Below are 25189 nucleotides of genomic sequence, written 5' to 3' on the forward strand. Positions count from 1 at the left end.
CACCTTTTTTTGATAAACATATATATATGCGTGGATATGTATACACATGTACATTATACATGAATTATAAGTTGTTTAGCTATTCTTCACTTTATGGACCTCATTTCTCATTGCCATTTGTTGCCCCTTCAAAAAGGTCTAGAAATATTTTTGTGCACATTTGGTTATAGTTTATATTAGACTTTATCCTTCCCATAAGCTACTTCTTCTCTGATTCATCTTTTGCCCTCATAGTATAGTCTTTCATTTTCTGAGCAATGCATATGAGTGAAATGTCAGCCTCTTCTTACCCCTATTCTTTTTTTTTCGTACCCCTATTCTTTGGACAGCTTTATTCTTGTGCACCCTAATTATGGGAGAGAAATCCCCTTAAATTTCTATTCCTTTTCATACTTATCTCATTCTTCTTCCCATCTTTCCATTCTTCTCTGAACATCATGAAGACATAGGAGACCCACCACAAGGTATTCATTAATTAGATTACCTCTATGAACCCTAATGATAAGGTTCAGAGGTGATGCAGCAATCATCTGTATACATTAGACTGTGTAAAAATTGAATTAATATTTCTCCCCAGATATATATTGTATAAAGTTTATTAGAAAGGGTAGACAGTCATAGTTAAAATATCATCATTCCTCTACGTAACCTGACCATGAGGTGCCTAGCCTACAAGTCTCTTCTTTTTCCCCTTACTTGCCTCCTCTCTTCCCGTGTCCCTTCTTCATTGTCTTCCTTCTCTACAACCCTGAAGCCTTGACTTTTATTAATGTACAACACTTACACAGACGCAAAACCTGTCACAACTGTGTTATGTGAGGAATGTTGACGGAACAGTCAAGTTTCTCAGGAGGGAGAGGAATGCACTTCCTGGACACAACTGTAAGCAATTTTTTACTTTGTTAGCCTTTTATCATTGTTCATTTTTGTTTACATTTTTCACATTCTCTTGGCTCATATATGAATATCAAAATGTGTGTCTTCCTCCAATCTTTTCATAACCAAGACTTTTTAGTCCTCTATTTCACAGAAGCCTGTCTTTATTTTGTTTATCATTTCTTTTTTAAATATGTTTCTGGTTTTAAACCAATTACATGTAAAAAAAAAATTCCCCTCAAGTTTTCCTAAGTTATAAGATCAAACTTATTTCCCTCTCTCCCTTTCCTTCCCCCTCCCATCTGCAAATTTGAGATGGAACATCTAGCAGGAGCTCAGAATGCTGTGAAATACTTTATGAGATATTGCTGAGCTGGAGCTAGTTTGTGACTAAAATATATATTTGTAGGATAAGAATAACATCATCATTTGAATTCAAACATCTACATGTATTGTTGACTGTTTAATCCTAGTATACTGGTTTATACGATGGACTAAATGAATGTGTGACATGAAGCTGATTAACAGTGTGCTAAGAAATAGTGTTTAAATGGTGCCATCTTTTTCAAATCAGGATTCTTTTGTGCTACCGATTAGCAATTGAAGTGATACATACAGCAGTGAAGATGATTTGAATTCTGATGGTGAAAAAGATAGCTTTTGTTGCTAAGGTGCTTTTAAAATAAATTATTACTCCTTTTGGTGTGTCAGCATATTGATTCAGATAGAGGAAGCCACTTTACTGATTATGTCCTAAATCAGATACATTCTTGGCTGGGGATAACTCCCAAATTCCATGTTCCATATCATCCCTACAGCTCAGTCCAAGTTGAAAGGATGAACACAGGACCTAAAAGTATGATTGGAAAATTATGCACTGAGACACCTTAAAAATGGCCTGAAATTCTCCCTCTGGTCCTATTTTATCTCAGAAGCAAGCCTAGAAGAGAGCTACACATCTCACCTTTTGAGATCCTTTTTGGACATCCACCTATACACGCTAAGTCTTTAAACCCTGCATATATGTCACTATGAGGGGGAGATGACTATTGCTTCCTATATAAGGAATTACAGCAAAACTGCATGAACTTCATGAATCCGGAGCTGCAGTATGAGCCAGACCACTAGACTATTCTCTTCATGACCTGAACCCAGGAGATAATGTATATTAAGAATTTCAAGCGTACTGGAGCAACTGAGCCTTCGTGGAAAGGACCATTCTAAATATTGTTAACAACTCCAATATTTATATAGGTTGAAGAGAAGGACTCTTGCATTCATTGCTCACATGTAAAGCCAGCATCTCCTGTATAGACTGACTGTATCTTATCATATGCATTGGAGATAATAATCCATAGACAAGTGGATGCTATTTATTTTTAGTTATTATAAGACTGAATATTTTTCCACATTGCTTGCAATTTACGAGGTTGCCACCCAGTGTGCATTCTCTGATGTTTCACAAGACTGGAGCTCTTGACTGAATGTCTTCCCACATTACATTCATAAGGTTTTCCCCCAGTGTGGATTTTCTAGTAATCAGAAAGACTGGCCCTATGCATAACTCTTTGCACACTGGTTATTTTCATTACATTTTTCCTCAGGATGCATTCTTTGATGTTCAATACGAGATGAGTTTTGAAATGCAACACAAAATTCCCTGGAAGCAAAGTTATCAGGACCATCACCAATGAATCTTTGTAGGTTCATTTCTTCCACAGGAAAGTTAACCTCTATTGGATTCACTTTAATATCAGGTCTGATTTCTCCTTGTAAGTGAAAAATAAAAAACAAAAGGGGAAAACAGTCATTTGGAGACATATACACGCATATGGTTTTCATGTCCATTCCTTGACTGTCAGAACATCCTTTCACATAGCTTTTGTTCTCAAGGTTCTCTCCAGTGAAGGTTTACTGATGTACAGCAAGATGGGAGTTCCAACTGAATGTCTTTCCACCTTGGTTGTATTCATAAGGTTTCTCCCCAGTGTGTATTCTCTGGTGTCTAGCATGATGGGACCTCTGACGGAATGCCTTTCCACATTGCTTGCATTCATAAGGTTTCTCCCCAGTGTGAATTCTCTGATGTTGCAAAAGAATAGACCTCTGACGGAATGCCTTTCCACATTGCTTGCAATCATAAGGCTTTTCCCCAGTGTGCGTTCTCTGATGTGTAGCAAAATAGGACCTGTGACTGAATGCTTTTCCACATTGCTTGCATTCAAAAGGTTTCACCCCAGTGTGTATTCTCTGATGATGCAAAATACTGGAGCTGTGATTGAATGCCTTTCCACATTGCTTGCATTCATAAGGTTTCTCCCCAGTGTGAATTCTCTGATGTTGTACAAGAGTGGACCTCTGACTGAATGCCTTTCCACATTGCTTGCATTCATACGGTTTCTCCCCAGTGTGCTTTCTCTGATGTGTAGCAAGATGGGAGCTGTCACTGAATGCTTTTCCACATTGCTTGCATTCATACGGTTTCTCCCCAGTGTGTGTTCTCTGATGTTTAGCTAGATGGGAGCTGCTTTGGCATGCTTTTCCACATTGCTTGCATTCATAAGGTTTTTCCCCACTGTGCATTCTCTGATGTGTAGCAAGATGGAAGCTGTCACTGAATGCTTTTCCACATTGTTTGCATTCATAAGGTTTTTCCCCACTGTGTGTTCTCTGGTGTCTACCAAGATGGGAGCTGTTACGGAATGCTTTTCCACATTGCTTGCAATCATAAGGCTTTTCCCCAGTGTGCGTTCTCTGATGTGTAGCAAAATAGGACCTGTGACTGAATGCTTTTCCACACTGCTGGCATTCATAAGGTTTCTCCCCAGTGTGGATTCTCTGATGTGCAGCAAGAGCAGAGCTGCAACTGAATGCCTTTCCACACTGCTTGCATTCATAAGGTTTCTCCCCAGTGTGCATTCTCTGATGTTGTACAAGAGTGGACCTCTGACTGAATGCCTTTCCACATTGCTTGCATACATAAGGTTTCTCCCCAGTGTGAATTCTCTGATGTTGCAAAAGAATAGACCTCTGACTGAATGCCTTTCCACATTGCTTGCAATCATGAGGTTTCTCCCCAGTGTGCGTTCTCTGATGTGTAGCAAGATGAGAGCTGGTTCGGAATGCTTTTCCACATTGCTTGCATTCATACGGTTTCTCCCCAGTATGCTTTCTCTGATGTGTAGCAAGATGGGAGCTGTCACTGAATGCTTTTCCACATTGCTTGCATTCATAAGGTTTCTCCCCAGTGTGCATTCTCTGATGTGTAGCAAGATGGGAGCTGTCACTGAATGCTTTTCCACATTGCTTGCATTCATCAGGTTTCTCCCCAGTGTGCTTTCTCTGATGTTTAGGAAGATGGGACCTCTGACTGAATGCCTTTCCACATTGCTTGCATTCATAAGGTTTCTCCCCAGTGTGCATTCTCTGATGTTCCACAAGACTGGAACTGCGAATGAATGCCTTTCCACATTGCTGGCATTCATGAGGTTTTTCCCCAGTGTGCATACTCCGATGTCTAGGAAGACTGGGGCTCACAATGAATGTCTTTCCACATTGCTTGTATTCATAAATTTCCTCACCAGTGTGGATTCTCTGATGTCCAGAAAGACTGGCCCTGTGCAAAAAACTCTTTCCACACTGATTATTTTCACTAGATTTTTCCTCAGGATGCATTCTTTGATGTTCAATATAAGATGAATTTTGAGACGTGACACTGAATTCCCTGGAAGCAAAGTTATCAGGACCATCACTAATGGATCTTTGTAGGTTCACTTCTTCCACAGGAAAGCTTACCTCTGTTGGATTCACCATAATTTCAGGTCTGTTTTCTCCTTCTAAGACAAAACAAACGGTAGGACATACATATAGAGAGATGTATACACATATATAACTCTTATCTCCTTTCCTTGACAATCAGAATATAGACTGCTTCATATCCTATTCCATCAGGTAAGAAGAAAAGTCTTCCAACAAAAATGGACATAATCCATCCTTTGAAAATGCCATTGCCTCAATGCTAAAGAATAATATAAATAAGAGTCTCCCATATCATCTCTATGGCTCTTCATAACTAATTTGGGACTGGGGACAGGCTTGCTTTATTACATTCCTATCTCAGACCATCACCTCAGAAAGGCTGAATGAGCGACTTGACCTGAAATCCTTGCAAATGAGGCCAAATCTTGTTACTGGGCACACTCTGTCCACAATACTAGAAAATTCACTTTCAATCTTTTTCCTTTCATTTTCATTATCTATACATTCAATCCTCTCTTCATAGGTATGATATCACTGGGTGCATGTAGACTAAATATTCCTACGATTTCATCATTTAGCTTCTGTGTAAGAATTACGTAATTCCCTTCATGATTGCTTTCAACTTTATTTTTTATTCCCATATCTGAGATCAAATGATGGAATTGGGTACACTTTTTTGGATTTATCCAAGGTACAGAAGATTTTGTTCAGTTCCCTACTCCTTCAGAGTAGTTATTACTTTTATTTTAATGCCTCTTTTCACTAAAATAAAATCCTTCTACTAAATACAATTTTAACAAAAACATGGTATTTCACAAGCTTAAAAAGCTGTCACATACATTGAGTTCATTATTCTTTTATAAAGAAATGGGCAAGAAAGCTTGTAAAAATCTCTTCCTATTTCCAATCTTATGTAGATACTGGAATTTTCATGACATTCTTTTTAAAAATTCCAATAGAGATGATGGTGAATTCTCATTGGACCTCAGAAACTTTCTAGGATTTCTAACCATAGGCAAGTCACAGGAGTTCAGCTGGCCTCAGGCTTTTTAACTATAAAATAGACATAATATCAAGTGACTTCCAGGGTTCCTATGAGGATCAAGAGATAAAATTTATAAAGTGTATGACACATACTAAGGGGCTACAATGAAATGGTGTTTGTAAATCATTAGAATGTGGGTTTTCTCCTTTGATTGCTTTTCTCCTTAAACTTGCATTCTCTTTACTCCTATAGTTCCTGAATTGCCTGTTGAATTAAATGCATTTCCATTCCCCAACACTCCTTTACCCCTGAATCATCTCAGTGAGATTCAGGATCTGTTACTTCTTTCTAAACTACCTTCATGTCTGTATTCTAGATTGTGAGCTGCAGGACAGCCCAGAATGGTGCTTCTCTTCCTTAGTATGCTCAGAGTTTAGCACGGTCCCGAGAGCATATTCATTTAATACATGTTTACTGGCTGGGCCAGGGCTTATATCAGGTCTAAGTTCTACTAGAATCCTTCCAGTCTGCTCTCTCTCTTGGAAGGCAAAAGAATGCTCTGTCCTCAGCTGTATTTCTGTCTCTCTGCTGCCTTATTTCTCAGGACAAAGACTGAACCCCAGAGACTAGGAAAGGGCCTAGAGCTAATGATTTAGGGAAAGTTTAGCCTTGGATCACTTCCAAGGAAGGCAGAAGTCTTCATTCCTGCTCATGGGCAGCAGGTCAATGGAGAGAAGGAAAATTGGGAAAATAGCTGCCTGGCTCCAAGCTACATTGAGGACCAATGACCTCAGCTAGGGGCTCACTATGGCAAGGCAATCCTGTTACATCTCCCTCATGGATTGCCTTTCCACCCAATAAGGCAGGATTCCAAATATTTCTGTACCCTCCAGCTCTACCTCATGGTTTCCTCCTGCCCCCTGCCTCACCTTCTGAACTAAGAACTTGGCCTCATATTTCACTGAACAAAAGCTGGACCTCTCTGCAGAGCTATCTTATTCTCCACCTCTCATCCAGCTCACCTGTCTACTTTTCCTCTCTGGACTCAGGATCAGAGGAAATGGTCATTCTTCTGGCTAAACAAAATCTCTTTCTATGGGCTTAAAAGAAGCCCACACCAACCCTAATCGAAGCCTAATCGAATTCCTCCCTGCAGGACCCCCATTGTTCTTTCATATTCAGCCTTTCCCACACTAAGGAAGCTAATGACTTCCTTTGGCAAGCATTAAACGATTTCTCCACAATGCTGCAAAATCTCTAACTTGACCTCTTTCTCTCCATGAGGTACTGTGCAACATCTGCCCTCCAGTTCATGGTTAAACTGCTAGACATGGCCATGTGTATTGAGTTGTGCTGGTTCTTCTCCTTTGTTTTACTCAACTATACTTTCCTCCAGAATCCTCAGTCTGCCTCTTTTGAAGACCTAGGATAACTCCCTCCATTTGACTTTTCTAGTCTACCATCCCTTCAGAAACTTCCTTCTCATGAGTAGCTGCCCTGGAGCTGGACTCTAGAAGCTTTCTACAGAACTGCTGCCATGCTGCTGTCCGCTCTCACAGAGGGTGAGTGCCAGGACAAGAGGGGATGTTCCCTGCAACGTTTTCTGTCCCCCATAACTTGCCCCAGGACCAAGCACAGAGCAAGCCCTCATACATGTTTCTGGATATTAACAAGGCCAGAGAGGATGAGCTCAGCCCTTCTGGCACCTGCAGAAGACTTCAAGGCCCTTCAGACCCAAACACTGACTTCTTAGAGGATCACAGACAGATCCCGTAACAGAAAATGGAATCCAATAGCCTCATTTTACAGATAGGGAAACTGAGGCTCAGGGGTTCATGGACTTGCCCAGGGAGTGCCTGCTAAAATCTCTGAAAAAGAATTCCAAGGAATGTCCTCCTGCTCCCAAATCTTGTCCAGGGAGTCCCTCCTAAATCCTCTGATAAAGAATTCCAAATCGGGTCCTCCTACCCCCCAAAATAGCCCTGGCACCACCAGAACACACAGAAGACTCTGGTCACCATGGCTCTCCACACCTCTTTTCCCCTCCCTCACCTGGGTACCAGATCCTCAGACCTTCTTGCTCCAGCATCCATAGGACATCCCTCTGCTCCAAATAAGAGACCACTTTTTCCGGGGGAGCTGAAAGCCCTGGGCATGGAGAACAGTCAGGGAGGAGAACTGAGAAAAGCAGGTGACTGAGTTCTCTTCAGGGAAAGGTTGGGGAGTGCAATGACTCCACTCAGAGACTGTCAATGGGGTTCCCACCAGAGCCTGCCCTCCCCCCTCACTGAATGTAATGTAAGTGCCTAGGGTAGAATGGGCCTATTACCCTGCTGTGGCACCTGAAATGAGCAACAGCCCCTCCCCATCCCCCATTCTGTTCTGGTCCATTCAGGGAGAAACTCCTAAACTCCCAACCTAGAAGTGAGTAAGTTAAGGAATTGGTTTCTGTTCCATTATCCTCCATTCTCCTCCCCCTCCAACACCTCCCTGAGCCTCAAGGACTCTTCTCTCCTGATGCTCTGCCTCCCCTGCTGGGAAACTCAACAATCCTCATTGGGCCCAATGCTGTATCTCAGCCAGTCCATTCATCCTGATAATCACAGAGGAGGGCAAGCACTGCCTGCAGGAGCCCTGGAGGAGGTTTCCCCAGCATTTAGGGTGGGGAAAGAAGGGGGAAGAAGGTTGGGTAAACAATCTCCAAATTCAACTTTTGGTTCTGGGGCATTTTCTTTAGAAAAGGCTGGATTCAGTCTATAGTTTTCCATTATCTTCAAATGAGAGGCAGTTAGAAAGAGAATGGACCAGGGCAAGAGCTTAGAGGCAGGAAGGCCTCCATTTACATCAGGCCACACAGCACTCCTAAGAAGGTGCTTCAGAAAAAGCTACTTAATCGTATCCATTTCCTCATTAGTAAAATAGGGATAATACTGACACTGAATTAGGAAGATGAAAGTGAGGAAGAAGTGCCAGAATATTATAGAGAAAATTGCTGGCAGAGCTCTGGGCCTAGAGCAGGTCGTTATAAACACTAATTCCCATCCCACCCTGCCTCTCTGGCACTGCTGGAGGATTAGGGCAATAGGAAGAAAGACTAAGGACAAACCATCTCTCCTGGGGACACCAAGTAGCTGGGAGCTATGAGTTTATGCTGGTTAAAGAGAAAAACATCCCCAATAGTAGATCCACCTTAGAGGGGAAGATAGTAGAAGGAAAACCCTCCCAAAGACTTTTCCAAGATGGGTTTGGGAGACCCAATTCTGGGTCAGGGATAGGCGAGACAGAGTCCAGCAGAGCACTGGAACACAATTAGGCCATTATAAATACTTCATCCAGTCCCTCCCTTCCTCACTGGCTCTGTTGGACGCTTAGGGCAATAGAAAAGAAATCTAAGGACAAACCATCTTTCCTGGGGACACTGAGGAGCTGTGAGCTACAAATTTATGATGGTTGAAGAGAAAAAGATCTAAAATAGAGGGGAAGAGGGTGGGAGGAAATCCCACCTAAACATTTTTCCCAGATGGGTTTAGGAGACCCAATTCAGGGCCAGAAAGAGGCGAAACAGAATCAGCTCTGAGATTACATTCACATCTGAGATTTTCCAACAAGCATTTGATCTCAGACTTTAGGGGCAACAAAGGGAGCCCCCAAGGTCCCATTACACAATGCAAGGTCCTTTTATAGGAGAGCCAGGCAGCAGGAGGGCCCTGGTTCTGGGACTCAGAACACCAGCCCTCCTCCCTTCCTGATGACTGAAAACTGCTCCCAAGCCTGGCAGCTACTGATGGCGATTTTCCCTTGGATGGTTGACTCAGGCATCAGGGAGAAGCTCCTTACCCACTGTTAGCAGGTTCCGGGCATTCTCCAGCATCACCTCCTTGTACAGCTCCTTCTGGGAAGGGGACAAGAGGCGCCACTCCTCCCGAGTGAAGTCCACAGCCACATCCTGGAACGTCACCACCTCCTAGAACAGCCCAGGGTAGAGCACAGAGAGCTGAAAGCCACATCACACTGAAGACCCCACCTCTGGTCAGTTACAGGAAGAAACTGACCTACAGAAAAAGGAGAGGCCCAAAGGTCCTGCCCTTTGTCAGTGTCAGAGCCAGCACTAGATGTTGAGTCTTCAAGAGACCAATGGAGGCAGGAAAAGAGCAGCTCTAGGATGCTCGGGAGGAAAGCCGGGACCTCCAGTGCAGCTGGGATCCGGATTCAATTTACCAGTAACTGTTTTTGTCTGCTAACTGCCTGAGTCCTGCTTCTCTGTCTCCTGTCTCAGCTGCATACTCAGCTAGCCTGTAACAGGGGAAGTGCAGAATCCACCTCTTGGGATTTTCATCACCGTTCTAGCCTCATTTCAAGCCATTCATTGGCCTTGGAAGATTCAGGCGAGTCCCAGGGAGTCAGCTCTAGTCTTTCCTCACCCTCGACCTATCTCAGACATGTCTGGTTTGCTGCCCAGTCAGGGCCCTGACCTTGCACTGGACTCACACAAAAACTTCCTCTTAGTCTGGGCAGAGAAGGAGGGCTGGAGCACTGCTGGCCCCTTATTACTGATTATTCCACTCAGTCACAGTGTCCCTGATTATCCCAGCTCTATAACCACTGGTGACCCTCTATCCTATGACAGACATCACTTACCCCGTCTGCTCTTTGTTCTGTGCTCCCCCAAACCTATCAGAGATATATAACCTTCTGCTTAGGGTTTGGAGCATGAACAGAAGCAACCCCTTAACTCCTTTTATTGATAGGCAGTATTCCTCTACTTCTCTTCCTTGGAGAGCTGCCTCAGTTTACCCTTTGGTGAAATTTCACACCCAACACCTACAAATGGGAGCTTCCCAATGCTGGACAGAACAGTAAATGTTCACTAGTAAAGCAGAGTCTGCAGTGTTGTTAGGAAGAGACCCCAAAGGGAAGAGATCATTTGCTTCTTGAACTGCCCGAGCAGCAGAAGTAGAGAAAGAGTGAATAACTGAAGACAACAGTAGCAGCAGAACATCAGAGACAGCAGAAAGAGGCTTCTTTGAAAAACTATAGACAAGGAGAAAGGGAGGAAGGAGGAAACCTGGGAGGGCTAAAGGTAAAGCTGAAGACAGAGGGGATCATGGGAAGAATCTTGTCCACCCATCCACTCCAGGAGGATGCTTCTTGTGTTGGACTGCAGAACCACAGGGGGAGAAGAGGAGGTAGATACAGAGAAGACAGGGATACATGAGGGTATCTCAAGGACCAGAAACTGTCATTTCCATTCCCTCTACATTCAGCACCTGTTCAGCCCTTCTGGGGATTCCCCAAGAGGCAAAAGACAGTCCTTGCCCTCCTCGAGCTCACAGTCCAATGGGGAGAGACAATATAGAGACACATGAACACAAAGAAAGCTCTGTCTAGCAGAAATAGGAAAGAACGCAAAGATTGAAGGCACTCTGACTAAGAGGGACGAGGGAAGGTTTCCTGTAGAAAGGCTGTCTGGGCATGGTGGAATCAACAAGAAGGTATGATCTATGGTGAGAGGACCCAGTTTAACCACAGAGCTTTTGAGCTCAGGGACCTGCTGTATTTGTCCTGTTGTTGCAGCTACAGAAACCATACCCCGATGTCGGTATCCCTGGACATGTCTTTAGGACAGATTCTGAAGCACCAGGATCTAGGAGGGCCTTCTAGTTCTTCTTTCCCACCGTAATCCCTACATATGGTTCTGGCCTGTGTGTAGCAGAGTTTATTGCCACCGAATTACTACTCATGTCTTTGCTACCCTCTGCCAGATGCATTTTTGGATCAGTTCATTCTTTTAGGTTTAATTCATCTCCTGGGAAGGCTACCTGTGAGGTAGTATTCGCTACTGCAATGGAACACGAACCGAAATCATAGCTGTTCCTCTGGCCAGATTCCCCTCTGCCACTTACAATGTCACACGGAATCCTCGGGTGTTGCTAGGACCTCCATTCCATCCCCATATTCAAATTTAACCGTTATGTCACCTCCGTTACTTTGAATGGGATGATTGTGTTCAAACGTAATTTCAGCTTCATTGTCACTTAATTTTGTCTTATCTAAATCACGCATTTCTGGATGGAAGGTTTCAGCTTCTGGATTCAAACTAGATGTTTTTTCTAAGGGTACCTTTGCCATAAAGCTTTTTACGGCATTAACTAAGTTTGGTGAGGGGTCATCTGTGATTGGTTTTAAAGCTTTGTCGTCTTTAGCAACAGTAACCTTTAGGGAATTGAGATTATGAGCCTCTGTATCTGTCACTAACTCCTGCTTGAGGTTATTGTGCAGATGATATGATACTTTACTTAAAGAATCCTAGGGAATTAACACAAAATAAACCTGCATAAGTCATCAGCATTTCTATATATCTCCAACCCTGTTCAGCAGCAAGAATTAGAAAGAGAAATTCCATTTAAAGTCACCAATGCTCTCTTTTGAATGGTTTATGAATGCCATATGTAGATTTTATTTGAAATGTATATAGCCTGAATTAAGTTTCAGGAAGCAATTATTTATGTAAAGCTAAACAATGGAACTTCTTTTATTCTATCAGATATGCAGTTATTTAGGTAGAAAAAAAATTGTGGTTTGAACCACACAATTTAATTTATGTTGTCTGGTTTTTCAAATTGCTAATTTAAAAAAAACAACTGAATTTTGTAAAGATAGATGATAATCCCTCTTAATTCCTTCAATGTCAGAAAGATAGCTGATAAAACCAATTTTGTGCCTCTTCCTTAGGGTTTCTTCCCCTCATAAACCACCAAAGATGATCTTTCCTGTCTTTATTGTGGTACTTTGTGGTGGAAAATAAACGTTCATGGAAATGTTTCTAAATGCAGAAAAAATGAGATTCCAGAGTAAAGGAGATCATGGGGACAAAATACATCTTTATTCCAGGATCATCAGCATAGCCTTCTACTTTTCTTTTCTTCTTAGCAATGAAAACCTAAACTTTTATGAAATGTGGAGCTAGTGAGATAAACTTAACTTCTAAATTTTCCTCTTGTATGTTGAAATTTATTCATCTATCAAGCTTTTAAAAACTTTTCAGTTCAACTTTGCTTCCTAATTGCTGTGGTTTAAGTTATAGTCTTATTACATTATAAAGCCTAATAGAAAAAAAGAAACACCAAGGAACAGTTTTGTTGAATGTAAAGCACTGGTGCCATTAATTGTCCATATACAGAAGGCTTTTCACCCTTGTGCACATACTGTATGCTGGTTGTAACTCAAATCAGCTTTACCCTTTTGTATGAAGATTATTTCACTAACTGCTACAGTCAATAAGATCAAATCTTTGTATGAGAGAGAACAACTGAAATTTTATTTTTCTACTGACATTTCTAATGCTGGTGTCAAAGTTTACCAATAAAAATTAATTACATTAAAAAAAAATAAAAATAAATAAAGTCACCCGAGACAATATAAATTACTTAGGAATCTACCTGCCAAGACAAACACAGGAACTATATGAACACAACTACAAAACACTCTCCATACAATTAAAACTCAATCTAAACAATTGGAAAAACATTAACTGCTCATGGGTGGGACGAGCTAACATAATAAAAATGACCATCCTACCCAAATTTATCTATCTATTTAATACCATGCCCATTGAACTACCAAAAAACTTTTTTACTGAATTAGGGAAAGCCATAACAAAGTTCATTTGGAAGAACAAAGGATCAAGGATATCCAGGGAAATAATGAAAAAAAAATACAAAGGAAGGGAGCCTTGTAGTCCCAGAACTCAAACTGTATTACAAAGCATTGGTCATCCAAACAATTTGGTACTAGCTAAGAGACAGAAAGGAGGATCAGTGGAATAGACTTGGGGTAAATTACTTCAGCAAGACAGTCTATGACAAGCCCAAAGACCCCAGCTTTTGGGACCAAAATCCAGTATTTGATAAAAACTGCTGGGAAAATTGGAAGACAGTGTGGGAGAGATTAGGTTTGGATCAACACCTCACACCCTACACCAAGATAAACTCAGAATGGGTGAATGACTTGAATATAAAGAAGGAATCTATAAGTAAATTAGGTGAACACAGAATAGTATACATGTCAGACCTTTGGGAAGGGAAAGATTTTAAAACCAAGCAAGACAGAATCATAAAATGTAAAATAAATAATTTTGACTACATCAAATTAAAAAGTTTTTGTACAAACAAAACCAATGTAACCAAAATTAGAAGGGAAGCAACAAATTGGGAAGCAATCTTCATAACAAAAACCTCTGACAAAGGTCTAATTACTCAAATTTATAAAGAGCTAAACCAGTTGTACAAAAAATCAAGCCATTCTCCAATTGAAAAATGGGCAAAGGACATGAATAGGCAATTTTCAGTTAAAGAAATCAAAACTATTAATAAGCATATGAAAAAGTGTTCAAAATCTCTTATAATCAGAGAGATGCAAATCAAAATAACTCTGAGGTATCACCTCACACCTAGCAGATTGGCTAACATGACAGCAAAAGAAAGTAATGAATGCTGAAGGGGATGTGGCAAAGTAGGGACATTAATTCATTGCTGGTGGAGTTGTGAATTGAACCAACCATTCCGGAGGGCAATTTGGAACTATGCCCAAAGGTAGAAAAAAGACTGTCTGCCATTTGATTCAGCCATAGCACTGCTGAGTTTGTATCCCAAAGACATAATAAGGAAAAAGACATGTACAAGAATATTCATAGCTACGCTCTTTGTGGTGGCCAAAAATTGGAAAATGAGGGGATGCCCTTCAATTGGGGAATGGCTGAACAAATTGTGGTATATGTTGGCGATGGAATACTATTGTGCTAAAAGGAATAATAAAGTGGAGGAATTCCATGGAGGCTGGAACTACCTCCAGGAAATGATGCAGAGTGAGAGGAGCAGAACTAGGAGAGCATTGTACATAGATACGGATACACTGTGGTATAATCGAACGTAATGGACTTCTCCATTAATGGGTTTACAATGTCCCGGAACAATCTGCAGGGATCTATGAGAAAAAAAAAAAACTATCCTCAAGCAGAGGATAAACTGTGGGAGTAAAAACAACGAGGAAAAGCAACTGCTTGACTACAGAGGTTGAGGGGACATGATCGAGGAAAGACGCTAAATGAGCACCCTAATGCAAATACCAACAACAAGGAAATGGGTTCGGAGCAAGGACACATGAGATACACAGAGGAATCGCGTCGGCTAGGGGAGGGGTGGGGGGGGGGAGGGGGAAGAAAAGAAAATTATCTCTGTTTCCAACGAATAATGTATGAAAATGACCAAATGTTTTAAAAACTCAAAAAAAAAAAGAAAAAGAAAAAGAAAGGAGTGTACAGGGACAGTTTTGAGATTCCAAGGCGCTGAGGTCTGCTTTATAACTTGTAGAAATTAAATAAAATCAATATGATACATTAAAAAAAAAAAGAAATCTCTCTTCCTTCATGCCTCATCCACAATAGCTCATACACATCTCACAGGTACAGGGAGATGTATGTAGAAAAATAACTTATTTTCTCCCCAATTAGAAGAAAAAACAGGGTGCAGCTGGGTGTCTCAGTGGATTGAGAGCGAGGCCTAGAGAAGGGAGATCTAGGCTCAAGGAAGGAACTTAAGAGTCTCGAGTTGAAATTTTAAGTCCTTTCAGACTCCATTGTTTAAGTCTCTGTATATTATTGTATTTTGCTGATTGCTTTGAGATTTAATTTTGTTGTTTTTAAGCTCTTATATTAATATCATCAATATAATTCGGTTACTGAATCATTTTCATCTACTGTGTTTTGGCTATTAGATATAGTGTTACCTTTCCCCTATGACTACTAAACAAAATACTGTAAAATCTCATAAACAGCCTTCTTGCCTTTGTTAATTTTCACATACAGGATGGATAAACTCTGTCAACCTGGTTAACAACCTTTGGAGAATTTAATGAGCTAAATATCTCAAATTGATTTTAAGGGATCCTCAGAGATGATTTTTATATTTTATTTCCATAGTTCTGACTGATCATCTCGCCTGCCTCTGAGTTATTTGTAACAAGAGGTTAAGGGTCCATTTTAGTAGCTGAAGTGAAGTGCAATCATATCCCCATCTCCTCATTTGTAAAAGTGTAAACAGATGGGACATATCACAGTCTCATACCAGAGGAACTGGGAAGTTGTTCCCAGGGTGTGGTACCCCTGGATAACTCCCACAAAGGAGCATCTCATTTGTAACTCTTCAGCTTACTCGACCCTTCCACCAGAATGATCCAGTTTCTTGGTGACGTTTTTAGACCAAACATGAACAGTAAAGAATTTTGTGTCTTTTCTAAACTCCCCTACCGCATTTTGTAATGATGGCAGTAATAGTTTATATAAGTAAATAAATAAATATATATAAGCAGATTTTGAAGGATTTCCTACACCTGAAAAACTTGTGACAAGTATCCATTAGCTTCTAAGGTTTTTTTTTTTTAAACGTCATACAGCAGATAACATGAATCCAAATGATAGTGTATTTATTTGCTATTGGAATTAATTAGGTTATTGTGAATTTTGGGGACTTTGGTACTCCTTGAATGTGCATTACCTGTTGTACTACTGTTCTTTATAAAAATTATTACTTTGTGAAAATCATTAGCACTCACGCAGAGGATCATGGCCAAGTTGGAAAAGGAAATGGATCTCATTTCTGGTGAGGAACTTTTGTATATTCTATCTTTTCTTAACTGACATAGTGTGCCAATGATTGTAAGCTATATATTTTTGATTTTTAAAACTTATGACTGTTTTTATTTACACATGCAATACAGTATTTCAGTTTTATTTTTTCACTCCTTTTGTACTTGAAGCATGTGTCAATACTGAGATTTTTCTTTAATTTTTTTATTCTACAGTAATATAAGTTAAAATATATATTTGCTATGATATTAATGCATATCCAAAAAGCTCTTGATTATAAAAATGATGCCATTGATTAGGTAAAAATGAGACTTTCCTTAATGATTCTGTCTGATTCCCAGAAAAGGGAATACAAAAAGAGCCATTATAAAGTGACAAAGAAGCACAAAGCTAAAGCGCATTGTGCCTATAGTGCACAGTAAAAGAGACTTATCCAAAACAAACCAATCCCAGTGGGATTGATGTAATTTTGAACCAAGACAAGAAGACTTGAACTTGTTTGGGGTTCAAGGTTGTGGCTGTTTTGATATATGTCAAAGGAAGGTCTTCCTTGTTCCACATTCTACCAAGTATCTCAATTTGGCTCCTACCCGGAACCCATAAATCTAGTCCCTTTTCTATCTTTCATAGTATGGCAAACTTTCTGTAGTCTTGGATACTGATTGGGTAAGTGAATAATTGCATAAATCATTTTAATTAGGCCCTGGTTGTAAACCTCAAAATTTCTTAGACTTATAAATGTTGGAAATTTCACCATTGGGAAATTTCATACTTGAAAAATTTCCTATTGATAGTGGGTCTTGACTATTGGAATGTGAACCCCATTGGCATGGGAGGTTCCTTCTCCTCCCTTCTTAAGATTACTTTAGGACAGAAACCTTTTGCTGAACAATGGAAAGGGCTTTGACCTATGCTTAAGCATAGAACAGGAATTTCTTTGAGTCATGATTGATTTTAGAATTGATACAATGGAGATACTTGGAATCAATCTCCAACCTATTCAGTCCTAACAGGATTGAGTAAGGGCTACAGCCTAGATCAAAATTTAATTATTCCAATCTCTACCCTACTCAGGTTAACAGGATTTAGAAAGGGCTGTAGCAAAGGATCAAAGATTTAATTATTTGAAAATATGACCTTCAACAGACATGTGCAAAGCCAGAGACCTCTGGGCGGTCCTGGGTTAAGCTAGAGCCTCCATTGGCACAGGGAAATTGATGGACAGGTGATTGGTAGATGTGAGGACTGAGGGGAGGGAACTTGGATGGTTTCCTTAAGGATAGGAGGGTCTGAAGACTGGAGGGGGTGGAGGAGTTTGTTGGAGTGGTTGCGGTGTGCTCTGAGAAGCTTGCGCTGAAGGAAGCTGAAGGTGGGGGCCTCTGAGACTGTTTCTCCATTTTTGGTCACGTGAGTAATAGGGACTGATCTCCTTTCATTGCCCCAGCTATCTAAGGGCTTGGGCCTTTTGGCCCAGCCTAAACAGAAGGGGTATTTAAGCCCTATTCCCTTCTCTCCCCTTTCTCTCTCCCTCTATCTCTCTATCTCTAATTCCTTTCTTCCTCCTGTTTGTAATTAAAACTCCATAAAAGGTTGACGGCTGACTTGAGTTTTCATTAAGGAATTACATAGCTGAATTCCTTGGCGACCTTAAATTAATATATATCAGTCTTTTAAAAGTGATTTCCTTGTCACAGAACCTAGGACCTCCCATCTCTAGGCCTGGCTCTAGGCCTGGTAAAGGACCTCAGCAGTCAATCAAGGTGAACATTCCAAAACAGAAGATTCCCAGGAAAGGCAGTTGGAGCCTGGCCAGAGGAGACGAACTGAAAGACTTCTTCTCTAGGGGTTTTTCTGACCAAGGGGGAGACTGGCTTTTTCCTGACCTAAGCAGAGAGAGACCTTTGTGGCCTTTGACAGAGACTGGACTTGAATTACTCAAGCAGAGATTAGCTGACTGGTTTAAAGAAGAAAAGAAAAATACTTGTCCTCCACACTCTCTGACTATCCCTATGTCACAGTTGTGACATGACTGAAATTTCCCCAAACCCTCCTAATTCTCCTCATAGATTAGGGACATCCCTATCCCTTTCACCTCAATGCCCATCCTGTTGTTCCCAATAAACCCCCTTACTTGAGAAAGGAAAATAAAGGAGTTTTTCCTCATAAATTTCACAGTTCACTCAGGGGGAGAGGGGCTAAGTCAAAGGCTTCAACAAGAGGGTGGTTAAGGGAGGGGAAGGGTGGAGAAGGGTAGGAAATATCTTGATCTATTAGCCATCAATAGTGATCAATAGACAACCCCAGAGTACCCCTCTAGTAGTATCTCTCTATATTTCAGAAGTACCATTATCTCCATTACAACTAGGCACCCTCAGGTTTCCCCTACTATCTCTCTAGTCAGCCAAACTATCCATTTACCACATCCAGAAATATTCCTCATAGATTATATTTTTCTAATACACTTGTTAATTCATTCATATACCTCGTCACTCAGTCTTGCATCACTAAGTCATACCTGTGTTTTTCAACATCCTCCTCAGGAAGAATGTATTATGATTCTAAAATGCAAAGTTTAAATTCTTTTGAGAGAAATTTCAGGATAAGAAACATGCTACCTCTTTGAATAGTTGATTACTTAAAACAGAAAAACTTCTGCACAGAACCTTAAACTCTGTGTGCCTCATTTTCATCAAATGTGAAATGAGAAGAATAAGAACATTTACCCCAGTGTTATCACGCAGATGGCTGAAAGCAGATTTTTAGGAGATCATAAAGCACTCTAGTCTGTCTGTCTGTATCCCATTCTTTACCACTGAGCCAGATGCCTTTCTGACAAACCCAGGATGTCTCCCTCAGGACCTCCCTAAGCCTATTTGCACAGAAAATTTCCAGGCCTTCCAGAAACTCGACCCTTTCTCTCCAGCCTGTCCAACAAGGGAAGGATAAGACCAGTGAGGAATTCTACTTAACACAGAAGGAATGGACCCAGTTGCTGGCTCTGGTACAAAAAACTCTGCTCAAGAACACTCAGAGCTCCTCTTTTGAGAAAAAGGCCCCATTTCTGTGTGAGGGCCCTTCCTGGGCTCATCCCAAACTCCTAAGAGTCTCTCTGGGTCAGGGAGCTCAGCAGAAAGACATTGAGGGGGTCACACCCTGGAGTGGATAGTGGAGCTCTATGGGGGCCTCCCCAGCTGCCTCATTCTAGCTGTCATGGGCAAGGACCCTGACCATTCCTACAACAGGCTCCACTGGTATAATCCAGCCCCTTCCTCTCCCCTCACACCTGCCTCCTCCTCCTCTGACGCAGGGACACTGGCCTCCTAGCTGATCCTTGGCGAAGACCTTCCATGGTCTGATTTTGAGACTTTCTAGGGACTGTCTGTCTCCCTGCAGCAAAGGTTCTTCCTCCTGCCTCTGGCCTGGGAGCTTCCTTTCAATCCCAGCTAAATCCTTCCCTCAGGAACCAATGATCTCCCCAGAACCTGAGAGTCTTTACTCCAAAAATGTCTGCCTCCATCCAGCCAACACAGAGCTTATTTGGACATGGCTGCTGACAGGTCTCCTCATTCAGACTGGGGGGGCCTGGAGGGCAGCCAATGGCTTCTCCCTTCCTTTGTGCTGAGCAGTGCCAGGCACACACCAGGATGTTCCTCCACACTGGCTGACTTGGACTAAGAAGTGGGAGAGAGGAAGGAGCTGGAGAGAGCCGCGAAGACTGGAGGACTTGAGGCAGAAGCCAGTGAGCAGCTGCAGGGGACAATGTCTTCCCTGAGGATGGCACAGACCAGGGGACACCCTCAGGCTCAGCTCTAGGTCAGACTCAAGAGGGAAAAGGTGAAAAGCAGCAGAGGAAGAGGGTATTAGTGTCACCAGGCAAATAGAGAGAGCAAAGAAACAATACCTAGGCAGGGAAAAAGGAGTTGATGGTCATCCTTAGCTCTCACTTGTGCCCAGGGAGAAGTCTGACATGGGAGGCAGCACCTGGCGGGGAGCTATTGGGCTCTGAGTTCCCCAGGGGCCAAGGAATTACTCCCAAAGAGGAGAAGAGCAGAGAAGAGTTGTTACTACTGCCTGGGATGTGGGGACAGAAATGGCCTAGGAAGCAGGAAGCAGCTTCCTCGTCCATCTTGTGTCAGAGCCAGGGAAGGGCCTCTCTGGCCAAGGGGGCTCCCATCTGGCACTGGAATGCACTCACCTGGAGTGGGAGTCTGTCCTTCTCCAAGGCCATTCCTAGGATTCCAGGCTCCCTGTAGAGGCAGCAACATAGCCCCAGTGAGTCCCTCTGGTGAATTTACTCTATCTTTTCAGGCTCGTTTCTGTAAGGGTTTAATGAGGAGTTTTTGTTTTTGAATTTTTTTTAAAATTTATTTAGTTTAGAACATTTTCCCTTGGTTACAATCACCACATTATTTCCCTCCCTCTGTTCTATCCACCCTCCCAGCAGCCGTCGAGCAATTTCACTTGGTATTACAGGTGACCTTGATCAGAACCTCTTTCCATGTTGTTTGCACTAGGATGTTCATTTGGAATCTACATCCCCAGCCATATCCCCTTGACCCATGTATTCAAGTAGTTGCTTTTCTTCGGTGTTTTATATACCACAATTTGTTCAGCCATTCCCCATGGAAGGGCAGCCCCTCATTTTCCAGTTTTTGGCCACCACAAAGAGCGCAGCTATGAATATTCTTGTACAAGTCTTTTTCCTTATGATCTCTTTGGGGTACAAACCCAGCAGTGCTATGGCTGGATCAAAGGGCAGACAGTCTTTTCTCGACCTTTGGGCATAGTTCCAAATTGCCCTCCAGAATGGTTGGATCCATTCACAACTCCACCAGCAATGAAATAATGTCCCTTCTAGCATTCATTACTTTCCATTGTTGTCATGTTAGACAATCTGCTAAGTGTGAAGTAATACCTCAGAGTTGCTTTGCATTTCTCTGATTATAACAGATTTAGAACAATTTTTATGTGCTTTTTTATTTTAATTTTTGATTTTTTTGTCATAATACTCACTTTATTTCCCTCCCTCCCCTCCACCCACCCATCTCACAGTTGAAGAGATATTTCTCTGGGTATTACTTCTGTCCTTGATCAAAACCTATTTCAATAAAGTTGTTTGCGCTTGGATGGTCGTTCAGAGTCTTCATCCCCAACCATGTATTCAAGCAATTGTTTTTCTTCGGTGTTTTTACTCTCACACTGTTTCCTCTGAATATGGATAGTGGTTTTTCTCATAGATTCCTCAAAGTTGTTCAGGATCTCTGCATTGACCCTAATGGAGAAGTCCATTACATTTGGTTGTACCACAGTGTATCTGTCTCTGTGTATAATGTTTTCCTGGTTCTGCTCCTCTCACTCTGCATCACTTCCTGGAGCTTGTTCCAGTTCACATGGAATTCCTCCAGTTCATTATTCCTTTGAGCACAATAGTATTCCATCACCAACAGATACCACAATGTGTTCGGCCATTCATTTCCCAATTGAAAAGCAGCCCCTCATTTTCCAATTTTTTGCCACCACAAAGTGTAACATTCCAGGCATATTAGCATCTGGGAAGTATGATTGATGTATTAATATTGTATCTATCACCAGACACATGGTCAGAACTCTTGATGTTAAAGGGACAGTCTTAGGCATTAGCAAAGGCCGGGCAAATTCTTGGACTGGGCATGGAGACAGCCACTCTGCCTCTGCTCAGAGCAAGGTCATTAACATAGCAAGGTTTGAATCAGGGCTTTGCTGGCTGGGACTTCATTTACAAAAGGGCAGGATGGATTAATCCCCACCTTTTGGATATCATCATTGTGAATTTGACCAATGGAAATACCCATGTCATGTTACATTACTGATAACTTCAGTAAATACCAGGGGACAAGCACAGACTCCTCCCTTACTAACTCCTTTCTTGCTCTCTCTTACCAGCTCCCTCTGACCAGGTCCTTCGGCCTTCACTGCCTCTCTCCCCCTTATCCTCCTCTCCTCTTACTGTTCATGCTACTCTATCTCTTCCCTATCGAGGAGGGCACCCCCAGTGCCTCCTACTAATGCTCAGACTCTATTCTATAGGAGACACCAACGAATTCAGTTTCAGGCCCTTTTACAGTGCCACTGTAGCCCCAGTGCCTTGGCACCAGGAGAAGAGACTACCCCCACTTTTCTAGCGACCCGTGATAGCTTGGTCTCCTGCCTTCTTTTTATCAGTTGATGCCCAACAGATTTGGCTCCATCCTCTTACTTTTACCCTATGCGTTCTAACTTCCTCATGTGTGTTTCTTGTAGACAACATAGGTAGAGTTTTGGATAATAATCCACTCTGCTATTCACTTGCATTTTATGCGTGAGTTCATTCCATTCACATTCAGAGTCATGTATACTACTTGTGTATTTCCCAGCATTTTCATTTCTACTCCTAGTCCTGACTTTTCTTTTTTACTATTTCCTTCTACACCAATGTTGGTTTGTAATCAGTTCCCCTAGTGCCTACTCTTTTTTACTTCCCTTTCTACCCCCTTTCCTTTTTATCCAACCCCCCCTTATTTTCTTGGCAGTGTTTTTAAAACTACCCCCTACCATCTCCCTCCCTTGTAGTGCTTCCCTCCCTACCAGTCCTTTTATTACACAGTCTACTTCCCTATAGGGCACAAATCTAATCTCTGCATCAATGCATTGGATTGTTCTTCCCTCTTTGGGTCAACACATCAGAGTTGAGTATATCCTATCTCCAACCTCTTTACCCTTCCAGTGTATTGATGTTCTCCCCCCTCCCAACATGAGCTTCTTTGTGACATATAAATTTACTTCCTTTTGTTTCTTTTCCCATTTCTTTCAGCATTAAACTATTCTCAGGACGAGTTGTGTACACACACACATATATATACACACACATGTATATGTATTTATGCATACATATATCTATAAACACATTTACATCTTATCATTTTATCCTATACAGTTTGTTAGTATTCCCTCTAAGTCTAATTCTTCTAGCTGCCCCGGTGATAACAACAATTTTTATGATTTACCAATGACCTCTTTTCTTATAGGGATACATATTATTTTAACTTATTGGGTCTCTTGGGGGGAAAAAAAGGGTTTTTTTGTTTGGTGCTTGGCCATCAAATTTTTTGTTCAGGTCTGGTCTTTTCTTTACAGAAGCTTGGAATTCTTCTATTTTGTTCAATGACCATAGTTTCATTCTGTCCTGCAGAGTTGTGGGGAAGACATTATTTTAATTGGAGCCTAATAAAAGGGTCTGTTAGAAATTCATTGGACCCTAATACAAAGTCCTATTATGAATTTATTCTTGTTTATTAAAAATGTTATATATATATAGATTTTGATATTTGATTCAGATGTTGAATTTTTTTTCTCCCCAAAGCTTAACTTTCTTCCATTTTTTCTTTATGTTTTTGGTATCTATTCCTTCTTCTTTTGATAACTGACTCATACACCCCCATAACTCAACCGTGACCCACTTCAGGGGGGGGATTGAATTTTAATAAAAACCAAAGATTAGAAAATTTTTGTGTGAGAAAGATCTTCAAGGAAAGAAGCTTGCTAACTCCTAAATCCAGAGAATGAACTTTTGGCAGAAAGACGCCTGAGGACCTACTCTACATCAAGAAGATTCAGAATGAACTTTGGGTGTGGTTGAACATTTAACTTGAATGGGTACTCTTATGCCAAAAGGGGACTGCCCCCAATTGGCTTTTGTCAATGCACCAAGCAAACATTGGTTTTGCTGTCTCTCTCTTATATTCCCCTCTCATCTCTAACTATTGTAGTTTCCTTCTCTTAGAAGGGAAAATTTTGTATGCACCTGCAGTTAGAAGAATTTAAAGGTGCAGGATGATTATATTTAGTGATCAGTTGGGGAGACTAGTCCCCCAATCATCATCAGGGGGGTTGTGACTTTTAGATTTTTCTCCATTTTGCTTAGTCTTAGAATTCTAGCAACCAAGAATGTCTATAGCCCTACTTAAGGATTGTGTTGAGGAGGATGGCCTATGACTGACATGTGCTAGCAAGTGACAAATAAGAAATAACTGACAGACCCCCTGGGCTGTCCTGAGTCAAGCTTAACCTACCTTGGTACGTGTGAGACGCAGGAAGTGATGTAAAGAACGGTCGGTATATTTCATGTCACTTCCTCTAGCCAAGTTCTCGCTATTGCTTGAGAACTGCCGGTGGGGGTTTTTTGTGTGTGGCTTGCCAGTGAGGTGACTGGGAAAAGCTCTTTAGTGTTTATTAGGTGAGGCATCTTCCCTGATCGACTTTGGTGAGATTCCTGATTCCTCCTTTCCTTGACCTCCAATTCCAGTCTGGCTTGCCAGAGCAGTCCGATTCCCGTTCCTCTCTCTCTTCTTAATTTTTTCCTTCTATTGTAATTAAAGCACCATCAAAACTTCAAACTGATTAGAGTCTTTTATTGGGATTGAATTTTAATCCCTGGTGACCACTAGTATAATATATTCAGTCAACAACCCTACATTTACCCTTAACAAGGCAGAGCCCAAACCCCACCCTGGCAGGGAAGGGGCCTGAGGTCTCTGCCAGAAGGGGAAGCAGGGAAGCCAGTGGAAGGGGAGCCATGGGAGGGCAGGGACCCTAGAGAGACTCAAGTGTTGCCCAGGGCACCTGAGCCTGGGGAACGTAAAAATTAATTGGAAAGTTATAAACACAAAAAATTTAGATATTTAGATGGAAAAACTTCCAACAGAGGTTCAAAACTTTTCAAAACTGTTTGGACACTTTGGGATACTTTTTCATAGAGGTAATCAAATCATCCTAAGTGATGAAGTAAAGTTCAAATAAGAACTTCCCTTCAGGGAAAGGTGCAAGGACCCTAAAGAGATTCTTATTATAAACATAAAATGTTTACTGAAATATATGAGAATAAATGAAGGATGTCTAATTCTAATTGATTC

At 41.5% G+C, this 25189-nt stretch overlaps 1 protein-coding gene across 2 annotated transcripts in view; it reads right to left on the minus strand.

The window, feature by feature from the left end:
• Positions 1-320: 320 nt before the first annotated feature.
• Positions 321-25189, minus strand: part of LOC100618397 (zinc finger protein 420-like) — a 29825-nt gene continuing 4956 nt past the window's right edge. Inside the window, exons 2-5 of one of the 2 annotated variants that reach the window (XM_056820298.1) lie at positions 20458-20578; positions 9458-9584; positions 7673-7768; positions 321-4709 (exon numbers count right to left, since the gene is read on the minus strand). In XM_056820298.1, coding sequence (XP_056676276.1) covers positions 2788-4709; positions 7673-7768; positions 9458-9584; positions 20458-20490 — 2178 coding nt within the window. In that variant the 5' untranslated portion in view covers positions 20491-20578 and the 3' untranslated portion in view covers positions 321-2787. Of the gene's footprint in view, positions 4713-7672; positions 7769-9457; positions 9585-20457; positions 20579-25189 lie in introns of both variants that reach the window. The other variant, XM_016432860.2, reaches the window with a different exon arrangement.

The sequence above is a fragment of the Monodelphis domestica genome, chromosome 3 (genome assembly GCF_027887165.1).
Source record: "Monodelphis domestica isolate mMonDom1 chromosome 3, mMonDom1.pri, whole genome shotgun sequence".
NCBI lineage: Eukaryota > Metazoa > Chordata > Mammalia > Didelphimorphia > Didelphidae > Monodelphis > Monodelphis domestica.